Here is a 23,026-nt window from a genome sequence, read left to right on the forward strand (position 1 = left end):
TCTACTCTCACATACCGAGGGAGAAGTTCTGTTTCTGTAGAGTGGAAGTGCCCCACTAATGTCATCAGATCTCTTTGGTTTCAAAAGTTCTGTACTTCCCAAACTTTAGTGTTTTACGTTTGACTGAACTGGTCCATTTCTCCTCAAAACTGTAAGAACTGCTGTGTTGGCTCAAACCCAGCTTCTGCCCAGCTAATTTACAATGTAGGACTTGCACCAGAAATACATGCTGACCACAGAAATCAATGTCTCATCTGGATGGTACAGTAAATAATGCCCGCACCTCGATTCCAATTAAGGTTTTTTGTTTTCTCCCCCACCCCCCACCCTCTCTGTGGTACGGCATTATCACCTTGCATCTGTACAGTGAAACTAATCAAATTGTTGTAAGCAGTATTGAACATGTGCTCATAAGGCAACACTGTAATGTGTGTAGCTCATACTGATTCAAGACTCCTGTTTGAATTAAAGCACTAGGGCTGCTTCTCGGGCCTTACCTCAGTTCTCAAAGAGAATTGCTGATCAGTGTGCAGTGAATTTCTATTCTAAAGTCTTCTTTGTTTTTTTGTTTTGTTTTTGTTTTTACAGGGGGACGGGTTGCCTTTAACTAGAGGGTCTCGTGGACCTAAGGTAGGTCCTCCAACATCACCAAATAAGCAATAAAAAGTGAAAAAGAAACAATTCAGCTAAATAAATTTAATTGTACTACAAAAAAGAAGAAGTTGTAACAAATAGCTTACCTGGCACGAATTCCAGGATAGCATGAGCTTGAAAATGTGTCACGGGAATGAAAACGTCCACACTTTGCTTTGTTCTACAGAACCTGACACCGACTACATGTGTCATGTTCTGTAATGATGTAACATTATGTAATCCTAGGTTGAGACCTTAGGGCTCTGTGTGGCTATCTGAACACTTTGTTCAGATCTATTGGTGCAATATTCCTCTGTGGGAAAAAGTAAGTGCAGCCTTGGCTTTACACGGTAGCGCTGCTCCATTTAACTTCTTATAGTGTGTTTTGCATCATTGTCCTCCTGGTCGTACTGTGCCTCACTCAAATTCTTGACCACCTTTCCATGTAAAGTTTCCTCATTTGCAAAATGTTGCTCTTGCATGCAGTGCCCACGTTAAATCCCCTCCATAAGCATTCCAGTGAGATTCTGATAGGATCTTGTGTGTAGTTTTTATTTGGCCAGACCCTTCTTTAACCTTTAATTTTCTTCTTTTTGAGCCATTCTTTGCTAAATTTACCCGTATGCTTGAGGTTATTATCCTGTTGAAAGGTAGCTTTTTGAACACATTGCCTTCAAGGACACTGCTTTACAGCTTCTCCTTAAAACTGGCCTCTGGTCTATTGCGTTTAAACCATTCTCTCTGATTTCCTTGAGCGCATTATTCCAACAAACCTACCTTGAAGTTTATTATCAAACTAATTTTGCTTTGATGGTCTTTTTTGGATTTCACTTAAACATTACACAATAAAGTTTTGAGGTTCTTGGAGACTTTTTTTTACTGCTCTACATCATCTTCCATGTTATTTACTTTTTTTAACATGAAGATATATCTCCTGAAGTCCATCTAATACCAGCTGGAAATCACTAATATGACTGATATCACTGAAATTGTCATAACATGCTTGGATATCAAAGAGATTTCATTCTTTTTTCTGATCACTTTGTACTATCAATATCAGTGGATTTGACATGGAAAAATAATTGCACAGTTGAGTATCTTATGTATCATACGTAGGCAAAATGATGGACATAATTAAAATCTGCATGATAACGGCCTTCACCGCGGTTATGTTTTCTTTCTTTACCCTTTAAGCAAAGAGGCACAAGATAACAGGAAATGGATTCTGGCAGTCTTTGAATACTTAATGAGCAATGCAGCAGCCCTTCCTTTAGCTGGATTCACCATCATTAAATCATCACTGACCACTCCCTTGTGTTTGTGTTAGGGTGAAAGAGGCATCCCGGGATTGCCCGGAGACCACGGTGAAAAGGGCGAACCTGGGGAGAGCATTACAGGGCCACCTGTGAGTATGATGTCGTATTGATTGGTCAGTGAGCACCAAACCATTTATTATTTAGTGGCACCCTTGAAACATTTCAGATTCCTGCTTTTGTCTTAGGCGTGGAAAGAATGGGCTACTCTCTGAATACTGGAGATGTGTTTTTATTAGAAACATCGGTCATTACTTGCTCTCTCGCCTCATCATGCACGCTCTGGGGTGCTAGTTTGAAACTCAGATTTGACAGTGAGTGAGTCTGTGTTCATTTTTGAAACACAGGGTTGTAGACAGAGAATCAATAGATCAAAAGGTGTCTAACACAATTCCTTTATTGGATCCTGGGTGCTAGAGGGCAGGTGGTGTTAACAAGATGTGTGATGTGTTTTTAGGGCCCCATGGGACCCACCGGGGAGCCAGGAATTGAGGTGTGTGCGATAAATTTTCTGTATCCACAACACAAACAAGATGTTCAAGTCGATTTTTAAAAATGTTCGTCCAATTAGCCATGGATCTCTTCTTGGCAATTTTGTTACAGCACTATTAACAGTAAGTGTGGGTGACTGTATAGGGCAACACTGCTAGCCTCTATCTTGGTATTTTTCAGGGCTCTCGTGGACCCCCGGGTCCATTTGGCCCCCCAGGAGCTCCAGGAAGAGAGGTGAGTTAGGGCAGCCTGTCCTTCCACTGTTTTCCACTCCCTTGCACGTTTACAGATAAAAGATGGCCAGAAGCATGGAGAAATGTCAGCTACCAACTGTGGATGAACAAGTACAATGTATCACAGCTCCTGGACACAAATCCCCACCAACTGAGAAGAGTGTGAAAGCTGAAAGTTATAGCCTTGCCTGTGTGCTTCATATCGTAACCAGAAGTGCTGTTAACTCCTTGTTCTGTCTCAATTAAAGGGCTCCCCTGGTAGGCCAGGTCCACCGGGGCCTGCTGGACCTCCAGGTGAACCAGTAAGTAAGAAAATCTCTGTTTTGCTTACAGCGGTTCAGCATCACTGATCAGCCATGAGACCTACTGAGATCACCTTAAAGTCAAACTCAGTATTCAGACTGTAGCTGCAGTTTTGGGATAATAAGTAGCTGTAGTTCTAGTGTTCAGCAACCGACACCACATTCAGGAAAATGTTCCAGTTTACAACAAATTGGCGGCCCCCTGTTGTTAGAGCATATTTTTATTCCTTTCTTGTGTCTTTGTGAGTTTCAAATGAGGAGCATTTACTAAAGTGCTAATAGCTGTAGTGTGAGTACCTCACCATTCCTACCGCTGCTGCATCAAAGCCTTGAAATTTTTGCATTTTAGCCCATTTATATTCATGCGTTGTAAAGACGCATGAAAGCCATTTATACCATTTTATGTTTTTTTTTTTAAATACATGGGCTTCACATCAAAATGTTGTTTTTTTTTCTCAGCTTCAGAGAACAACAATATTTTGAAGATTTGGGATCATGTCTTCCAAAATAACAAAGTTATTAAACCGTTTCCTCAAGCAATCCAGATAAAACTGAGAATGAAACACTTAAAGCAAACTTTGTTAAATATGTTCAAGGAAAAAAATCACATTCCAGGCATGTAAGTCAGTCTTGTGTGCCTTGTGATGTTTTATTAAAAGAAGCAGTCGAGCAAAAATAAACAACTGCAGAAATCTCAAAAATAAAGAGAGATGAGATTTGAAATTAAGGTTTTTTTTGTTTTGTTTTTTTTGCTTCTTTTTTCCTAACAGACTGCCCTGCCGATTTTTGGAGACATGGGTGCTTTGCTTAAGGTATTTATATCTCCATAGTTGATGATAATTGCATTGTTTTCACAGAACAATTGCATGCAAAAGCGTGAGGGTTGGTATTTAAATTGAACAGCATTTGCCGGCTTGAAACAGTACTATCCCACTAATACATGGATGCAATCACTTGAGAGATATTGTGAGAAAGCCCTTGAGTGCCTTCATCAGGATGACTGGGAGAAGGAGATCCAGAAAATAAAAGAAAACAATTTCACGAGAAAGCCCGGATTACTCATTCACCAGAGGTGCACAGTGTGACAACATGTTTAGTAAAGCCTCTCAGTGTGACAATGAAATATTGAAATATCACACAAGTGCAATGCAAATAAAGTGAAAAACAAGATTATAAAGAGATTACTGTCTCAAAAGATAAGATCGGCTTCAGATATGCATTGTATACAGTTTTACAGAAGAATAATTGCTAAATAGCACTTCTCCATTCAAACAATGTGTCACCACTTGATCCAAAAGCCTCAAAACACTCACGCAAAATGACTTCTCTTCTGCCCTAGCTCCGTTTTAATTGTCTCTTCTCTACATTTTACATTACTTAAACCTTAACCCTCAATATGTAAATCTGAACGAATGTTAACTTTTGGGACATATTATATAAGTTTGTCCCAAAATCAGCAGACAGGCTGTCACGGCTCGGGGCAGCGGCCGTGTGAAGAGTGGAAGGAGGACTCAAACGCAGCACTATTTCAGACGTGAAGGGTGATTTATTGACAATACTGAACATAAAGTGGAGATGGCAAACAGAACTAAGGACGAACTAAACTGGGAGAAACTACACAAAGGAGTGGCAAACCTGAACATGAAGGGAGAACAGCAGGGAGAGCACGCAGGGAAATTCACCGGGTATGAACACAGACGACGCGACGAGGAGCAGAGGAAAACACACACTATAAGTACACAAAGAGACACTGGGAAATCACACACAGGTGGGGGAAACAGCTGGACCTGATTAACCTGACGAGACAGGGGAACACTAACACCAGGGACCAATAGAGGGAGCACAAACCCAGAACCCAGTGTCTAAAATCCCAAACACAAACCATCCCAAAACAGCCCAAGAATAATAATGAAAGTAATAACAATAAAGAACATAAACACAAAGTCACTGAGTCATGGCCGCAGGACCATGACACAGGCAGCACTTTAAAACTTTTTTCTAACATATTCCTCATATATTGAAATATATTTTGTTACAGCAGTGCTCAGGATCCCAACCTTTCCTGACCAGTGCTGAATGTGGACCAGGACTACACAGTTAAACCTAATACCAGACACTCCTCAGTATCTCCTGAGATTATAGTACAGTGTTAAAATGGGATTAAGTACTCCTTTAGTAGCTTTTACCTTTCATAATGTGAACACTCTGTCAAAATAAATGCAATTCTTGTTTCTTTTCTCCCACTGACGTAGATTAGTCACCTTAGTACGTGTCGTTAGCTGCAGGACAGCACTTAGACGAATTAAAGCTTTTTCTTTTTAATGCTTAACATACGTCAGCTCTGACAATAAATATAATGCCTTCACATGATTAATCATTGATAGATAAAGCCAGATGTCAGCAGACTTATTATTTTCTGTCAACTCTTCCTTCAGAGTCAAATTATTTTGTCCATTAAGTGCTCCGTTAGATTCATCTACTGTTTACAGCCTTCATCAGAGTCACGTAACGCCGCTGTGATTAGTACTCTTGACACCTCGATGACACCTTCAAAAAAAAGCGCTAAACACATTTAATACGGGTATTGTTTTTCTTTTCATTCATGTCAGTAACAGCATGCTCTTATTATTTTGCCATTGTGTTGAAGTCTTTGAAGATTAGGCTTAAATGGCAATATTGAAACGATGGCTTTTCATTTTATTTTTCAAATTTAGTGAGATTTTGTTGTTGTTGTTATTTTTGAAATGCATTTGTTTTTACTGCCTTTTTCCAACTTAAACTTCCTAATTCTTTTCTGTGCTAGGAGTAGAGTCTATAGTGTATCTAGAATAGATCAAGATGCGATACAGTGCAATGCGATATGATGCAATATGATACAATGTAATATGATAGGATGCAATAGGATGCAACGTGATGCATTATGGACAATATAATACAATACAATAGGATGAAATATGTGGGATGTGATGTAATATGATACGATATGCTGTGATATGATAAGATGTGATACAGTTCGTTAGGCTTGGATGTGATACAAGGCAGTACAGTACAATGTAATGCAATAAGATACGGTGAGATGAGATGTGATACAATATACATTTTTCTGGGGTCAGTGCTGAAATGCCATTGTAGATTTTATGTGCGCCGTAAGTATGTAGCTGGCAAAAAAAATTCAGTATCCACATGTAAAAATGGTCTTAGTAAAAGCTGTAAAGCAGCACTGCTCAAAGTCACTTGAGCAAAATATCTGGAAAGTCCTTATCAAGATCGAGTAAACTCGTTTTAAAATACTCAAATACAGCATTGCAACAGCTCACTAATCCTGCTGCACATACAGTATGTCCGAGTCACAACGTGCAGCAGTGCCAATGGAGTTGGTCCAATGATATTTAGGTTCTCACCTAAATGTCACAGTCAGTGAGTTTGACAAAGTTCACCACTCACCTCAGTGAGAGACACTCTTGGAGGCACTCTAGGTGGGTTCACATTATTTCTGCTCTGTGGACATTTTGAGAACACTTTATGTCAGTTGGGGTCTTGTCCTCCACCCAGGGGATGTGACATAATAAAGGGCGAAAATACAGTGTTCCAGCTCAGCCTGATGAAATCTTATCTGTGCTTCTACTTTTGCTTCCTGCCTTGCCTGCACTGGTAGAATGCCTGCAGTGTGTGCCAGACGAGAGTCCCAGGGCTGCCTGGACAGAAGGGACAAAAAGGCTCCCCCGGAGTGCAAGGAGCAGAGGGCTTAGTGGGAGAAAAGGTACAAGTGACTCATTAGCATAGCAGACAATTTAGACAATTTACAAAAAAAATGTGACTTTGATTTGCATTGCACATCATGCTTTCAGTGCTCCTTCATGAATATTTTGAGTGCATGCTTGCGCTATTGAACACAAATCCATTATGGACTCCTTTTCCAAACAGGGAGATCCTGGGGTCAGAGGCCCGATGGGTAACCCGGGAAAAGAAGGTCCAAAGGTAGGCAAGAAGATGTCAAACGTAAACTTGTGAAATAACAAAAATGGATTTTATAAAGATATTACTATATGAATAACCCATTTTATCAGCATGACAAGAATGTGTAGAAGATATAGCCTTATTTTATGATATTGTTTGCTTAAATGTGCATTTAATCTGCTAGACAAAGATTTGCACTGAAAAAAAAGCTTTTCATGAATTTATTTTTGCATTATTCCTGAAAGCCTAAGTAGCTGTTCCACAACTCATATTATTCTGAACACACTTGGGTTTTCACTGCAGAAGTTGTTGCTATGGATACAGTCTTGTACCATGGTGAAATAGGCTAGGCAATTTCAAGTTGTGTGCTGGAAGATGCATTTTGAAATTTATGCCCAACAGACTTTAGTTTAAGGTTTGTTTGTTTTTCTTCCCTTTTTCCTTGTGAAAAACATTCACTTTTCCCTACTTTATTGCTTCTGCTTTCCTGCAGGGAGTAAAAGGAGAGAGAGGGTTCCCAGGCCCTATAGGCGATAAAGGTGATGAGGTGAGTGAAGAAAAAGTTGAATCTAAACAAATTAATCCAGTGGTTATCTAACCAGGTCAGAAGTCACCGTGACATTGAGAAAGAGGTTTTTCAAATGGATGTAAATATATTCTAATGTTGGCCTCATCTTAAAGTCTGTCTGCTCTCAGAGTCTGTTTTCAAAAGAAGCTATCAAAAGCTATCCGCAGAGCTGCATTTGCACTATGCCCTATCTCTTGCTCTCCAAGGAACTACTTTATGAAGAACAAAGCCTGCCCTGCGTGTTTGTGTGTGTTCATTTAAAAAAAGACAGTGTTGAAAGCAGCTGAGAAGTTTCCCATAGGTCAGCTTTCAGCACTGAACTGCCATGGCAGAAGAGTTTTACTAGCAGGCACACTTGCTACTAGATTATAACAGCTCAATAAAAGACATGTTTTGGTCAGATAGCAGGTTTATTTTTCTTTCAGTGATCAAAGAAATGCATGCAATGGCATCTCTAAAATATAGCAAACAATACACTATAGGGCCTAGTCGCCAAATAAATTAATAAAGTTGTCGCATGATGAAGTGCCCCACAGTAGAAAATGTGATGTTCTGCTGCTTCTGCATACTCAGATAAGCTCTAAAGGAAAGAAAATACAAGCATAAGCTCAGAAGTCATTACAGTGTATAGAAAAGCTTTTGAATTCATCCTTTAAAATGTAGCATAGATTTTAACAAAACAGATGTGACATCACAATGACCAATAATTTAATTTATCCACATTTTAAGAATATATGCTTGATGTGCTCGGAGCAGCACAGCTGACTTTCAGCATGGCCACATAACTCTCCATCAGCACTATAGTGTTCGTACAATATAGGATCCAAACAGAGAACTCCAAGGTAGACAAAATAATAAAAGGCATGCCTTTTATTAGGTTGACAGAAAAGTCCAATAACTACATCCAACTGGGAGTTAATAGAGATCCTAGAAAACCACAGGGAGCCAGGAACAACAAGGATACACAGGCTGAAGGAATGGCTCTATCTACACACACTGAGCACTGATAGGAAACTGGAGACTAGTGGGGAACAGGACACAGCTGAACATAATTAATACAGGTGAGACTAGTTAGGGCACAAACGTGTGCATTGGCTAGCAAAATAAATCACAAGTCATTAGCCAGTGAGTGTGCGGTTTCACAGTCAGACCCACCCCTTCTTGTCACATCTGTTTTTTTGCAACCAAGATGGTGATGGTAGAAACGTTCATCTGAAAGCTTCAAAGAGGAACTTCAGAAGCCAGTTTTCGTGCTCTCTGTGGCCACAGCTGTAACAAGGAGACACTGAAACAAGACGGATGAACAAAACATAAATAAGCTCATTCAGGGAATGCAGGAAGACAAAGACAGAAGGAGGAACAGATTGGGAAACGCTGAGAGAACTAAACAGACAATTAACAAACTGAAAGTAGCAACTGGAGTGAAATACAAATCAAAATTCAGAACTAGGCAGGAACCAGAACTCAGAGCTACAGACAGTTATTACCAGAAATCCATGAAGTAAGCACAGAAATCAGAGACTATTTCTGCACATGTGTAAACCACTACATTATGAAGCTACTAGTGATGCAGAAAAATATTAATGTAATAATTTTTTTGATGATAGTAAGAAGTAAATTTTAAAAAATAATAACTAATTTTGTCTCCTCTAGGGGCCTTCAGGAGCACCAGGGCTACCAGGTGTGCCTGGTCGAACAGGGGCCCCGGTAAGAAATCCGTCCTCCATGTGGTCTAAAATTATGCAAAATCTCTTTAATTGTTTCATACTATAAAATAAGTGTGCTATTCTGTTTGCAGGGACTCATGGGTCGACCAGGTCCAACGAGCCAGCCTGGACCCAAAGGAGATAAAGTAATGTTTTTACTATTTCTGTATTTTTCTGCATACCACAGGCAGAGTGCACGAATTTCTGGATTTTATATACAGTGTATTGTCAGTGGGAGCGCACATTAAATGACCTGCTGGTTACATGAGTGCTTTCAGCCACTGCTTTAAAGCCTGCGGTAAATTGTTTTGACAGAGTATATTAATGAAATTGCACTGTCCTCTTGTTTCCATGTGTGGTATCATGAATCTTAAAGACAGATTCATAAAACAGAAAAACAAAAAAACTGCAGTTGATGAATACTTGAAAATATTAAATAATTTAAGATTTTCCCCAAATTTTAATATATGCATCAAAGTGCTAGAGAGCAGATAGACGTTTCATGAGATTCTTTTTTGTTTCCCAGGGTCGGCAAATGAGATTCACTTGATTACATTAACATGGGACTGTGGCTGATAAACATTTGCATTTTCACAGACATGTTTAAAAATTCCTCTGGCTTGTGTTTGGCAGGGAAATGAAGGACCTCCAGGTAGACCAGGGCCTCCAGGGCCTCCGGTAAGTTCCTGGTGCCTCAACAAGTGCTATCTGTTGATAATAAGTCTCAAAACCTACATTAGGGTAATAGATTACACATTATTTTGTTACTGGCACTTTATCCTTTTGGAAACACTCTTATGGTTAGCGAGTTAAATGCATGTCCTCAGCACTTATGTTTCCTCAGTCTAACAGTATTTATTGTATCAGGAAAAGCATAAATGACAAACAGGTACAAATACGATGAAATCGTCACGACCTGCACGCTGGCATTGAGTTATGTTTCTTTCCTTTAAAAGGAAAGTGAGTAAGCGCTTCCAAAGGCAAATCTATAATTCATCAGCTGTCCCCTTGAACCTGCCTTGCCCCCCTCCCCTCACACCCTGGCCTCATAAACTGCAGTCTGGGAGGACAAGAGATGGCTCAGTGGCCTGAAAAGGGCACGGGTATTCACTTGCTTCTAAATGAGAACCTTGACTCCTTCTACGTTTACAATAGCTGCCCTCTATCAATCTATCATGGGAAAAACATCATTATATGTTCTAATACTATACAAGAAGAGCAGATTACCTAGTTCTCATACCCAAATCTTTTTAATCAGTGTGCTCTTTTGTATTTCTGAGGCACTCGTCTTTTTGGAATTACGACTGGCTCAAGGATTATTAAGTCTACGCTTCTCTATGTTTTTTTTCTCCTCTTTTCACTTCTCACTCTTTCCCGCACTCTCTTCCTTTCTCTCTCTGTAATCACCAAATGAGCTATTGATCTCTCTTATGTAGCTTTTAAGGGCTTAGCAGTGTATAACTGCTTCAGACCTACTGTACAGTTTTCTGTAAGGACTCCCGGTGCCTAGAACTTACATTCAATGAAAAGAGCCTCTTAGAGAAGATGTCTGATTTACTCTGGGTTGTGTTGTAGGGCAACGGAATGGGCAGCCTGTACAAGCCACAGGTAAAGATTTTAAAAAACTTCAGATCAATGCATGGTGCTGTGCAGAGCCTTAAGTCAAATTTGCTAGAAAAAGATTCTGTGCTTGTTGTTTTTGGCCCGTGTTATAAAATATAAAAAAATTCTTTGCAGAGCGGTGGAGCTATTTTAGGACCCCCTGGAGCTCCCGGTGCTCCGGTAAGTATAATCATTGTTGTGCCTGAAGCAAATCCTTTACACTGAATTGTGGAGTAACACTAGCAAACAGGCATGTGGATACTGTCTGAGCTGCAGAGCCTGGGAGAGCTGAATAACAAATAGCCTGACCAGCCCTCTGGTGTTATCTTGGCTTCTAAGGCTATTATATCACAGTCAATCATGCTCATTGAGATCTGGTGGTTGGTGAAGGCCAAGAGGCTTCCTGACTCTCAAACAGGTGCCTCTTATCCACCCCAGGACACACAACATCATTGAAATGCAAAATGGACTTAGAAGTTCGGCTGCTCTGCACAGTGCCAAGCCGAAGTGACCCGATTTGCTTATCGGGTTCCCCCTGCTCCTCCTTATCAGACAGTTTGTAATCTTGTCCAGTCCTGAGAGACATTCAGTCACAGGCCCTGCAGGGATCCATCCACCAAAACGAACACTTAAGGTGGTGACAAAAAGTAGACACTCTGCTATCCCCAGTGCACAATGGACATGAGCCATAGCTACATCTTAAGGATGCTTCTCCCGGTACTGCATCCATCACAGGCCAACAGCACCACAGGAGCAATCTAAATAAAGGAGCATCTTCATCAGTGTTAAGGAGGATAAGCGGCTCAATTCATCAATAATTGCTTGTGCTTATTAATGTGGAAAATTGCTGGCTGGTGTTGTTTTAAGCCTTTTTGACTGGATTATATGATCCTGATCATTTTAATTGCGCTTGAGACAATATTACACTATTAGCGTGATTTACACACAGAAAATAAGAGAAAAGGCAAGTAATAATGACTAATATAAATTTAAATGACAATAACATACAGTAACCACATGCCATTAAAGATGATATTTACGATTTTTATGGAAGCAGTTGTCACTTTCACGGGGGTAATATGTCCGCTCTCCCTCTCTTTCTCTTTTTAAGGGTCCCAAAGGAGATGAAGGACCTGCAGTAAGTTGAAGCTTTTCATCGTGGGCTATATTTTTTGAGGCATTTGGCTGTTTTTGTGCTCCTCGCAAAAAGTCAGAGTTGCCAGTTGCTTGCTATAATTATTTCTATGGCTTTCTGCTGGATAAAATAAGTCAATACAGCCTCAAGCCCGAGCACTTAACCACTTTCAGAAGAACTCCAACACACAGAAAAAAAAAAATGATCTCGACTCCTACAAATATGAAACCTTTGTACCATATTGTCTTGCCAGTGGGAACCCACAAACCCTCACTGCACTTCAAATGCCCATCCCCCAAACTCTGACGCCTGAAAACAGTCCACACAGACATGGGAATCATCCATTTTTCTCGGGCCCAGTTGCATTTTTTTAAATTTTCTTTATTTTTTGTTTGTTTGTTTTGTTTCACAGTGATTTTTCACTGGCATGTTAATTTGACATTTTAATAAATTGCTCAAGCGTCCGCAATGCCTTGGTGGAATTGCCCCAATCCGTCTCACAGCTGATCCTCTGGCTGGCCCGCTCTTCCCGTAGCCTGAGTAACGTATTCGTGACAATCTACATGTGTGACAATTACCTGGACAATCCGTCTGTGTCAGTGCCGGTCGCCCCTCTATTCTGTGTAATGGCATTTCTCCATGGCAGCGCGAGCAAGATGAGGTGGATAGAGGCCATCACTTGCTTTAGCACTGGGAATGGCTCTCTATTTTTAGTGAAGAAAGCAGGTGTGATTGTGATTGTCAAATGGCTTTCGTTTTTCTAATGAATATAAAGCCTTCAAGGTGTGACAGCATGTGTCCTAGGTCATTTGAAGTATTGTCCTCTCAATACCTGACCGAGATCATCAAGATGAGAGTGGGAAATGTGTAAAATCTTGGCCCCTGCAGAATTAAATTTATTCGCCTTCATCCATTTTTGATCTATATCTGCTCATTTATGCATGATGGTCGCTTTATAATGACACTTGTTACCTTCCAGTCGCTTATCGCCAGCCTCACTCTAGGACTGTGAGACAGAAATAACCTCATTCTTGGTTGGGAAATGGGGAAAGCGAGGAGGCTTGGGGGTTTTTTTGTTTGTTTGTTTTTTTGTCTTAACATAACAGTTGGTGTATTTTTATCTCACAGGGGGAACCAGGGCCCATGGGATTACCTGGGCTTGAAGGGCTGCCGGGTGCTAAGGTAAACGTCAAGATACAAAGTTTTCACGATGACCGCCTGTTAAATTCTGAGAATTCCACATTTTTCTGAGCTGGAGCCAAAGTATTCATGTAATAATTAATAATTTGCACAATTACTTAATGAATTTTCCTTCATTAAAAAAAAAAAGTCCTAGAGGCATCTTTTCATAACTTCCTGCCTTTTCTGTGCAGAAGTGTTTCCACTGATTGGCGGTGTGTGACTGTGTGTTTTGTGGAAGGTTGATGGGGGTGGAATATTTCAGTTTCTCTGACATCCAGAGTAATTTATCCTTTCAGGGCCTGCTGTCAAAGGTTTGACATATGCAAAGCATTTGCTGTTGAAATATGAAGATCTTAAGGAAGTCATTTATAATAAATATATGTGTGTGATTTTTCTGAGGAGATATTTATAGTTTTTTATTAAGTGTTTCAGATTTTTGCATTGCACTTGTCCAGACACATAGCAGCCCAGCAGCTTTCATTATACGGAGTTTCTGATACCACTATCTGTGTGTCTGCTTGATGTGACAGTGATTTATAGTATTCTTTATGTTATGTGTACATTATCTACCTAATATGTTGTGCTTCCAGGGGGATATGGGTTTGTCTGGTCCACCAGGGATGCTAGGTCCTCCAGTAAGTCCTCCATTTTTTAAAATTAATTTAGGACATACTTCTCTCTGATCAGTCATTTATGTTATTTAAGTCTGCCTCTGGCAACAAGTCAGTGATGTTTTTTTTAAAGTAGACAGAATAATAGCTCTCAATTGCTATAGCACCAAACTATTTCGATTAATAATGCTGCCTTACACCTGCAGTCTGTTTGTGCAGTGTTTTGTTGGGAAGGTTTCTTTTGTGCAGCTTTTGTATGCTGGTCTCTGTATTTTAAATGGAAGGTTACAGGGGTGCTGTAGATATCACACTATCGAGGACCTGTCAAACACGGTCTGTTCTTTTCCCATACTTGTGATTGACAGGGAAAGCCCGGCGCTCGTGGAGAGCCAGGGATCCCAGGAGAGCCGGTGAGCCTGAGCCTCTAACTCTCTTTGAGCTGTCAATCTGTGTGTCATTCCTTTGTCACTGCCGACTGACACATTGGCTGTCTCTGTTCTGTGACAGGGTGAGAGGGGTCCGCTGGGAGAGACAGGATTCCCTGGGCCCGAGGGACCCCAAGGTCTTCCTGTAAGGATGCTACACAAATTCTGTCGCTCTTCCCTTAATATTATCACTACTAGATGTTGACAAAGCACCTTCCAATAATGTCCACACTAGAAACAGCGCTATTAAAACATGGCCGCATAGTTGTTTTACCATTGTAGTGTGTGTCTGGAAGAAAAGCAACACGATTCAAGGACAATATGAATAAAATACATATGTTAGCTTCCGCTTGTCCTGTAGATGATTACATTGCTCCACATAATTACCATCAGAGATGGTTTCTGTAATTTTCCCTGTAAGCGCACAATGGAACAATGTTCGCACAGCAATCAGGATCATTATCCCTTGGTTGAGATATCTCATTAACTGTGGAGATTACTAGGAGTGCAACAGTGCTGATCCAATCGAAGGCGGGAGCTGATACAAAATGTCTTTGTTTGTGTTGCGCTTCTTGAGCAGGGGAGACCTGGAAAAGATGGAACTCCAGGATACCAGGTGAGTTGTGCGAACGCGTCGCAAATCCCCTTATAGAAAGTGCTTTACATCAGCCAAGCTACAGAAAGATGGCACAGCAGATTTTTATCCCCCCTCAAGCTACAGCGTGCTGACTGCATTAAAGCTATTTGCATATTTGAGATTTTAACGATTAAAAAAAAACCTAAATGGAATCCTGCAGATTTAAGGCTTTGTTGACTTTTAGTCTTTTCACCCTCATTATACAGTTAATGCTTTCAGGCAATGATAAAATGTTTGTAATAGAGGGCAGTAGATGCTTCAGATTAAATATGCATTTTTCTGCCTGATGAACCTGGCCAAAATGGAAATAAATATGCATAAAAGTCTACTTTTATGTACCTGATCAAATCTACACTGTTTACTACATAATCACACAGAATGGTCTCACAGTATGGGCTTGAATTGCCATTCACTGCACATTATACAATCTAATACCCAAACTCGATTGACTATGATTATTACAGCTTTTCTCTGATTTACAATTTTTTTTTCACCTTACACCTTAATGACAGCCCAAGTACTTTATTGTTTTTTTTCCTTCCATTTGTTCATAATCTCAGCATCACACAGAGCCTTTCTATAGATAGGCACGACTTTTTGGTGGGGCAACAGTGCCATCTAGCAGATGGTATAGTTGCCTTCTTTAGCAAAATTCCTTGCACACTGCTTTGAGGTTTAATGTAATGCTCAGGGAAGCACATTTCAGTGGGCAAGATGATAGATTTAAGCCTCCCATCAGGCAGCGGGGAATACAGAGTACTGCAGATTAAAGCAGGCAGGGGAGAACGGCATCACAAAGCGATGCCCGCTTCAAAAACCACATCATGCCAGATTGTCTTTTGCATGGCTCCTGTAATCCAGCAGGAAATTGATACAAAGATGCTCCCAAATGTATTTCTGTGAGCAGAGTAAAGGGAAGCAATGAGGAGTGACAGAGAGGGACTGGAAGACACAAGATGTTGTGACACGAAACCAGAGACAGGTATTTTCTCCCTGCTCCTCTGTACAGTAGAGGCAGCTGGTGGGAAGGCGTTCATCATACAAACCAGGAGTGATGCAGAGGATCCGTGACATTGCAGAAGGTGAAACACTATACGGGGAGGAATTATGCCTGAGCTGAGTAAGACGCAATCAGTGCAGCGTCAACTGAAAAGCGTGCATTCCTCAAAGTCAAATAATTCATAAGAATCCTCTGCAAACATCGCTTATAGTGGATTTAACAGAAATTCAAATGAACAAATTCCAAATGAACATAATAGAATGACTGAGTGTTGCTCGCGCCCTTACACAATCCCAAACATCAATGCTTTGTGTGCAGCTACTAAAAAGTTTCAGGGTCAGAATAATTTCCTTTTACTGTTTCACTGCCTTTTTTTTCTTCTTACTCCTCAACAAAGACCTCAACTATATAACTATATTTTTTCCTTTTTCCTTTCTAAGGGAGCTACAGGTAGACAAGGAGAACGAGGATCCAAAGGAGAGCGTGTAAGCATTCCTCTTTTCTTAAAAGGAAGCTATTTTTGTGACTCCAACTATAACACACAACAAAAAGATTTTGATGAATAGTAATGAATAGTAATGAAAGTCTTCACTTCAGCACAAATATGACTAATCCCCACAAGCACATAAGCGCTAGATAAAGGCATTTAACGCTCAGTGCAGTTTGCTATTGTGTTTGCAAAAGCTTGGTCACACTTCCACAGTAATCTGTTGCAAACGCCTTTAATAGAGGATGCAAAATGAGGTTTTAGCTTTATGTTTGGCAGCAGAACCCCAGGACCAGTAACTAACTGGACACATTAGGAGAAATGGGTCATTGTGCACAGTATGTAAAGTTACAGCGGGACCTGAAGATTATAGTGACACTGATGCAGCTTTTTCTAGCCAGGAGTGGTAGCTGTAGCACATTCACATGTTTGGTGCCTCAACATCATACACAGGTGAGATATATCTGAGCTGCTACTTTTTTTTTTAATGCTACAGGGTGATCCAGGAATTCCTGGAGAAAGAGGCGTTCAGGGCGAGAGGGGTCGCCCAGGAGAGCCCGGCCAAATTGGACCCATCGGTACCCAGGGGCAAAAAGGTGATCCCGGCCCTCCAGGACTCCTGGGGAGTGAAAGCCTCCTGGTGAGTTGAAAATTTTCACCGTAAACAAAGACAACCCTCCCAGATAATTAAAAAGCTTTACCGGGCAACTCGTTCCTTTGAGTTACCGCCTCAGTTCTCATACACTGGGGGGGAAATGGTGTAGCTACAGCTTTCTGCATGAAACATCAAACAAGGCAGTGCAACGGGAACTTGCTGTTCTCTTTCTGCTCAGCGCTTCCCACTCCTGATCATCTAGGCGCAACAGAAGGTCAGAGAGGGAGTGAGACGGAAACCGAAAGAAAGACAGATATGTGGGCGTGCCTGGAGCTCTGCAGAGCAGCGAAAACACCTCCATCTGTCACAGACATTTTACACTTACTATATGCAGCCACAACCGTTATATAACACTCACAGGGATGAAAAACTGTTCTGAATGCAAAGATTTGAGGTCCAGGGATACTATTGTTTGGCTTCCTAACTGGTACGGCACAAAAAAGCACCAACAATCCAGCTGAGAAAGGTTCACACAGCGTGTGCTGTGTGCTGTGTGCTGCGTGCTGTGCGCTGTGCGCTGTGCGTACGTGCTCTATGCATGTATATTATTTCTTTATCCTTCCATACATATGGAGGCAAATAGAGCCAGTGTGACAAGTTGCACTTTCAGTCTAAATAGGCAGTGCATTACTTCAGAATTGGAAATAAAGTAACACCACTTTAAAGCTATAATACCAAATTTAATATTCGCCTGCTGAGTTTGGGTTCAGACGTTATATTAAACTGCAATGCAAGGTAGGCTTTCAAGTCAGGAGGAAGCTTTAAAAGCTGAATTTAAACTGAATGACTCTGCCCTGCTTTTTGTCGAGTTTGGTTTGAACAATCTGCGTAGAAGAAATGTTTTATTTAGTAAATGTTCCAGATATCCACTTAATTATCATTTTTACTTGTATCTTTTTATTTTTATTGTTCCTTAATTGCTTTAGTTTCTCTTGTTAAGTGTTAAAATAGTGCTTTATCGCTATTTCCGCTCACAGGATGACTCCAGCTTTACAGAGGAACTCCGGATGTTTATCCGAAATGAAGTATCGAGGATTTTTGAAGGTAAAAAAACAAAAAAACGGAGTTTATTTTAATTAGTTTGGAGTACTTTTATTTTTTGTGTTGTGTTACCTCTAAGCATTCTTCTCTTGCTTCACAGAGAAGCTTTCTAGCAACAGCGGGCTACAGAAGACACCTGCAGGCATCTTAGCGTCGCAGATCCAAGGACCTCCTGGACCTCCTGGAAAGGATGGATTACCGGGCTCACCAGGAGAGCGTGGACCTCCTGGTAGGATGGCAGGCGGAACGGCTGCACCTTAATGCCACTGCTGGAAAAATACTATAATTTAAATATGAATGAATGAATGAATGAATGAATGAATAGAAATAACACTTGTAAAACCTGATTGCTGTTAATGAAACATGATTAACTTTAATTTATTTAATGAAAAGAAATTATATATGTACTCCTATAATTACTTCAGCAAACACACCGTGTGGTTTACCGAACCATACATTTAGCCAATTATATTTTAGAGAGGAAAGCGTCACATTTTTGTGAGATGCACCCTGTTGGTTGGCATCTCGTGTTTTTGTGATGTTGATTTGAAATGTTGGAGACTGGCTGGATTAGAGTCGGGCTTACACTTGCACTTTGTGCGGATTCATGGGTATTTCTCTCTTGCATAGACCCATATATCAATGCAGACTGAGGGGCGGGGAGCAGAGGAAAGGCCGGGAGTGTGGTGCACAGCGGCTCTCTGGGAAATATGAAGACAAACGAAGAATTGGCTGTGAAAAAGAGAAAGTGTTATCAATGTGGACAGGAAAGAACCTCAGTATTGATACCTCACTCCAGGAAAGAAAGCCCCTAAAATGCAAAAGGAGCGTAGTCAGGAAAGAGGGTTGACATTCTTTTATCAAACTAATACAAATTTCTGACTGCTCATACAACACTAATGGTTTGCCGGTGCAGGCTTTGTACCTCAGACTTGCTTAGATTTGTACTGTGTCCGCAGCAGAACTATGGTATCGTGACTTTTAAAGAGGAGTGATTTGATTGTGTTGGTGCAGATCAAAAGCACCGCTGCATTGGCCGTTCTCTTTGAGCTTTGTTATCTACCTCACATTATTCAAGACCATTTACATTTTAACCCACTGCTATGATATAAAGGGCTGCTTTCATTCACGAATGTCTCCAAATTAGCCAGCTACTCAACTCTAAATATTTGTGCATTAATGCCACTGGCGTTTACACATGTCTTGGACTTTATTTTGCTTGTTTTGTTTTTTTACGCTTCCAAAAAAAAGTGTTTTATAGGTGATCTTTAATGCAGCTTTGCAATAAATATTTATTGAAAGCAAAGAGGAAAGTTATTTCCCTTGATAATTCAGAAATTCAACAACTTCTTAATTTTTTTTTCTTTGTTGACTTGGGCCTTGAGAGTTTGGGGTAATATTTCCTCATTATTTCTCGTCATCCTCCGCTGGAGACTGTGCTCCTCTGGAATATCCAATTTGACTTCTTCTCCAATATGCCAAAATGAATTGTTTATGGAGAAAAATAACCCCTCTGTTGAGTTCACAGTTTTTTCTTTTCTTCCTTTCTTCTGTCTTTGGTGTGATTTCACATGGGTGAAAGTCTCAAGCTGTTAAGAGAACGCCCATAGGGGCTCATGCTGGAGAACACCATTTCTTTATTTCCTACTTTGTTGTAATTAAGTGCTCATTTGTGATTCATCGTTCACTTTTGGGATCTTCAGAAAGTTTCTCTTTGATGAAAGCCATTGTGCTCAAGTGCATATTTAATCAATTTTGCTTCTTTTTTTGTGTTCTTGTTTTAACATTTGTTTTGTATTTCAATGCATTCTGTGTAACATTTATACTGAGTGAAACAAACATGTCTGTAAACTCTGTTTGAAAGCTGCTCTGTTCTTCCTGTGAGATGGACATATCAGTAAATAGAAAGAAAGTTGGGTTTTTTTCTTTCTTTTTTGTAAGACACGGTACGATTAAGTAGATGTGTCTTTTAATATTGTATACAACAGCGTACAACAGGTGCAGGTTCAATGAAGCATGAAAAACCACTGTTTGCCAGTATTATATTTTGTTAGCTTACTTTGTCCATTAGTGCCCCAAGACACAATTTGTTTTCAACTAAGTACGCAGTGTGGCATTTTTCAATTTATCAGACTGCACCAATCCACCGTGGCCCCCAAGCTTATTGCCCTGTGTGCTATTCAGAAATTTTTTATTTATTTTTTTTGCTCAAGGTACAGTGCACTTTTCTCCATGGAACGTCTCCTGCCTGAATGAATGCCCCGGGCTCTGTGAGTGTTGAAAGAAGTCTCATTATTGTGGCAATGTGTGGATAGCCCCCCTTTTTTTATTTCTTTGAGATTCAGTTTTGGAGCATTCATAAGCCTTTTTTCTGAGATTTTCTCTGACATGTAAGCGTTGGAGCGTTTCCCCTTTGGGCCAAGCAGTGAAATGCTTGATACTCCTGTCAATGTTTCTGATGCACTCCATGCAGCCACTGGTTGTGAGACTCCATTACTTTAAGTGCCTCGTGGGGAAATATTTTTTGCAGCCTCTCAAATTCTTACTTGGTATGCTGCTGTTTTGAACTGTAGACGTACTGGTTTTTGCATGCAGTGAAAAAGCCCTTGAATAATATGATTGTTTGCATACAGTTAAAAGCAACCGCCTGCCTGGTCTGACTTGAAGATGTGCGAATGCTTTGAATTCTCTTTTGACACACTGAGCATGCTCACAGTTTGTGTTCTTTCTTGGAGGTACTCAGGCAGCAGCCAGTCTCCAGCATAGGACAGAGTGAACATAATGAGCATCAGAGTAAAGCGTCTGTCATGAATAGCCACGATTGTTTGCGGAGTTCACCTTTGACTTGGCCTACCTTTCCACTCTCTGAATGCCTTTAGTGACCCACGTGTCTGATCTCTGATTGTTAAAAGCCTCTTGTCTCTGTTTTGAAATCGTCAAAGATGTGATGTGTGCTGTTGTTAGAAAGCTGCACAAATCCACAATGCAGTTGTCTGTTTCCACTTCACCTACTAAGGGTGCATCTCTCAAAATAAGTGCATACTTGATACCTGACACTGCTGTCATCCTGATTATACATAATCGAGAAGCTGTGCAGTGTTATTAGGAGTCCGTTGACAAATAAAAAAGTTCCACAAGTGTGTCCTCATTTTGACACTTTGTCGTGCTTTGGCATTTGTACTAATCTTACTAACTGTAATTCAAACTGTGTAGAGATGGCACCACAACAGGACTGCTTTAAGTTTGTAGTATTTGTTTTCTCAGCCACAATGTTGTGTGTGTGTGTTTGTGTCCACAGGAATCAGGGGTCAGAAAGGAGAGCGAGGCCAGCTTGGACTGGGGTTACCAGGAGATCCAGGACCCACGGGGCCACCAGGTAAGAACACCTTATGAGTAGAGCCGTTTTAGTTTGAGTGTTTAATTTGATATGCTGTGCAAAATTCTTTATCCACCCCTCATTTGTTAGTATTTTGCTTCCAATGAGTCTTTCTGGTCATTTTTTTAAGTGTTCATGAGCAATAGTTTCCAGGCTTTCTAAATCCAGCAGGCATCTTGGCTTTTTTTTTTTTTTTTTTACATTGGAGACTTTATCTATATAATACCTTACACCATCACCAGCAGTTTTACAGCAACTCTGAAACAAAGGACAACGCGTAAAGTCAAAAGGGTCAATTAAAGTGCTGAACATGCAGAGAATTACCACCCATCTCTGCTGTTCTCCTCAGTTCTATGGAGCATTTTACTGTCTTTAAGCTCATTGTTTTAGTTTTATGGACTGCAGAGTTACTGTTTTTGTTCCCCCTCACCTCTATCAACATTGTTTCAAGCCACAGTCAGCAACTGGATTTAGCATAGCTCATCATATACTGATTGCCTCTTTTGACACAGTCCTGCGTTTTTAAAATGTTCAAATAAGAAAGTGTTTTAATTGAAAACTCTCACTAACCATCAGTCATATACTAATAAAATGGCAGAAACTATGCTATTTGCACCTATGTATAAGGGCACTTCTGAAAATTGCCCTCCTCGTGTTTTAATTATACAGCAGGTATTAAAATGATCAGGAAGAATAACCATTACATTGACCACCCCTCCTTTCGCCATTATTTATCAGGCTTTTTTAGCTGCCCCCAAGAAGGAAAGAAATGCGCCAGGGCTGAGTCAAGTCTCCAGCCTTTAATTCTATTTCAGCCTTCATTTGGTTTCTCAGCATGTTAGAGTCAACTTGGCTTCTAGATTGCATTATGTTCTCAAAAAACCCCTGTGCTCCTGCGACATAAATAGGACCCCAATAGAGGATGAATTTGGCGGTGAAAGAAAATGACTTCCGCTCTATAAAATGAACTGCTTGGTGTTGTCGTGAACAAAAGGAGACAAACCAAGATGTCAGCATGTCCTTTGTCGTGCAAAATAACTAAAAAAAAACCCAAACCTCACCATATCTTGATGGAAGATGAGGAGTGGGGTTAACTTGCTGATTTTCAGCCTGTGACTGTAGGAGTGTATGTATGCACATAATGCATGTGCAGGGGAAAGATATCTTGGCTGTAGCTCCACTGGAGAGGACAAATCACAGCTTTTGAAAGACATCATCTCTGTAGGCACACAGTTATAAGAAGCACCTGCAGCTCAACTGGTTGGGGGTTAGAGTTAAGCTGTAGTCACGTCTCAGGAAGACCTTGAAAGTGCTTAAACTAAGTGCTATCAACGAGCTGGCCCACTCCTCTGGTTTTCCTGGTGGTATTCTTGACACTAGCCGTACATAGAGCAGGTTCCCCTCAGACTCAGACTGGGATATGTGAGTCACGTAAATGAAATTTGCACAGCTTTGATTTATCAGTTATAATATAATAAATACATAAAATAAAGGGTAAGAAATCTGTCTGGCAGGCTCCACAGGTCGATGAATCAAGGCACTTCTAATTAATCAGTATTTTCAAGTTGTTGGGTTTTTCTTTTTGAGAAGTGACCTCATACTGTAGTTGCTATCTTTGCCTCCACGTGTTCGTTCCCTGATGTGCTCTGATGGTAATTAGACCTGAAGGTG

General features: G+C 40.5%; 1 protein-coding gene across 4 annotated transcripts in view; it reads left to right on the forward strand.

Annotated features, from left to right (window-relative positions):
- Positions 1–23,026, forward strand: part of LOC146655776 (uncharacterized) — a 118,390-nt gene that overhangs the window by 89,945 nt on the left and 5,419 nt on the right. For 3 of the 4 annotated variants that reach the window (XM_085428374.1, XM_085428375.1, XM_085428377.1), the window contains 25 exons: positions 589–630; positions 1,961–2,038; positions 2,404–2,439; positions 2,619–2,672; positions 2,920–2,973; positions 3,744–3,785; positions 6,629–6,733; positions 6,898–6,951; positions 7,424–7,477; positions 9,152–9,205; positions 9,297–9,350; positions 9,838–9,882; positions 10,780–10,812; positions 10,942–10,986; positions 11,918–11,944; positions 13,070–13,123; positions 13,714–13,758; positions 14,100–14,144; positions 14,242–14,304; positions 14,740–14,775; positions 16,237–16,281; positions 16,780–16,923; positions 17,916–17,982; positions 18,080–18,208; positions 21,278–21,355. In XM_085428374.1, the coding sequence (XP_085284500.1) occupies positions 589–630; positions 1,961–2,038; positions 2,404–2,439; positions 2,619–2,672; positions 2,920–2,973; positions 3,744–3,785; positions 6,629–6,733; positions 6,898–6,951; positions 7,424–7,477; positions 9,152–9,205; positions 9,297–9,350; positions 9,838–9,882; positions 10,780–10,812; positions 10,942–10,986; positions 11,918–11,944; positions 13,070–13,123; positions 13,714–13,758; positions 14,100–14,144; positions 14,242–14,304; positions 14,740–14,775; positions 16,237–16,281; positions 16,780–16,923; positions 17,916–17,982; positions 18,080–18,208; positions 21,278–21,355 (1,483 nt within the window). The other variant, XM_085428378.1, reaches the window with a different exon arrangement.

The sequence above is a fragment of the Rhamphochromis longiceps genome, linkage group LG13 (assembly GCF_057381845.1).
Source record: "Rhamphochromis longiceps isolate RC_006_pf linkage group LG13, R_longiceps_female_GT1.1, whole genome shotgun sequence".
Lineage (NCBI taxonomy): Eukaryota > Metazoa > Chordata > Actinopteri > Cichliformes > Cichlidae > Rhamphochromis > Rhamphochromis longiceps.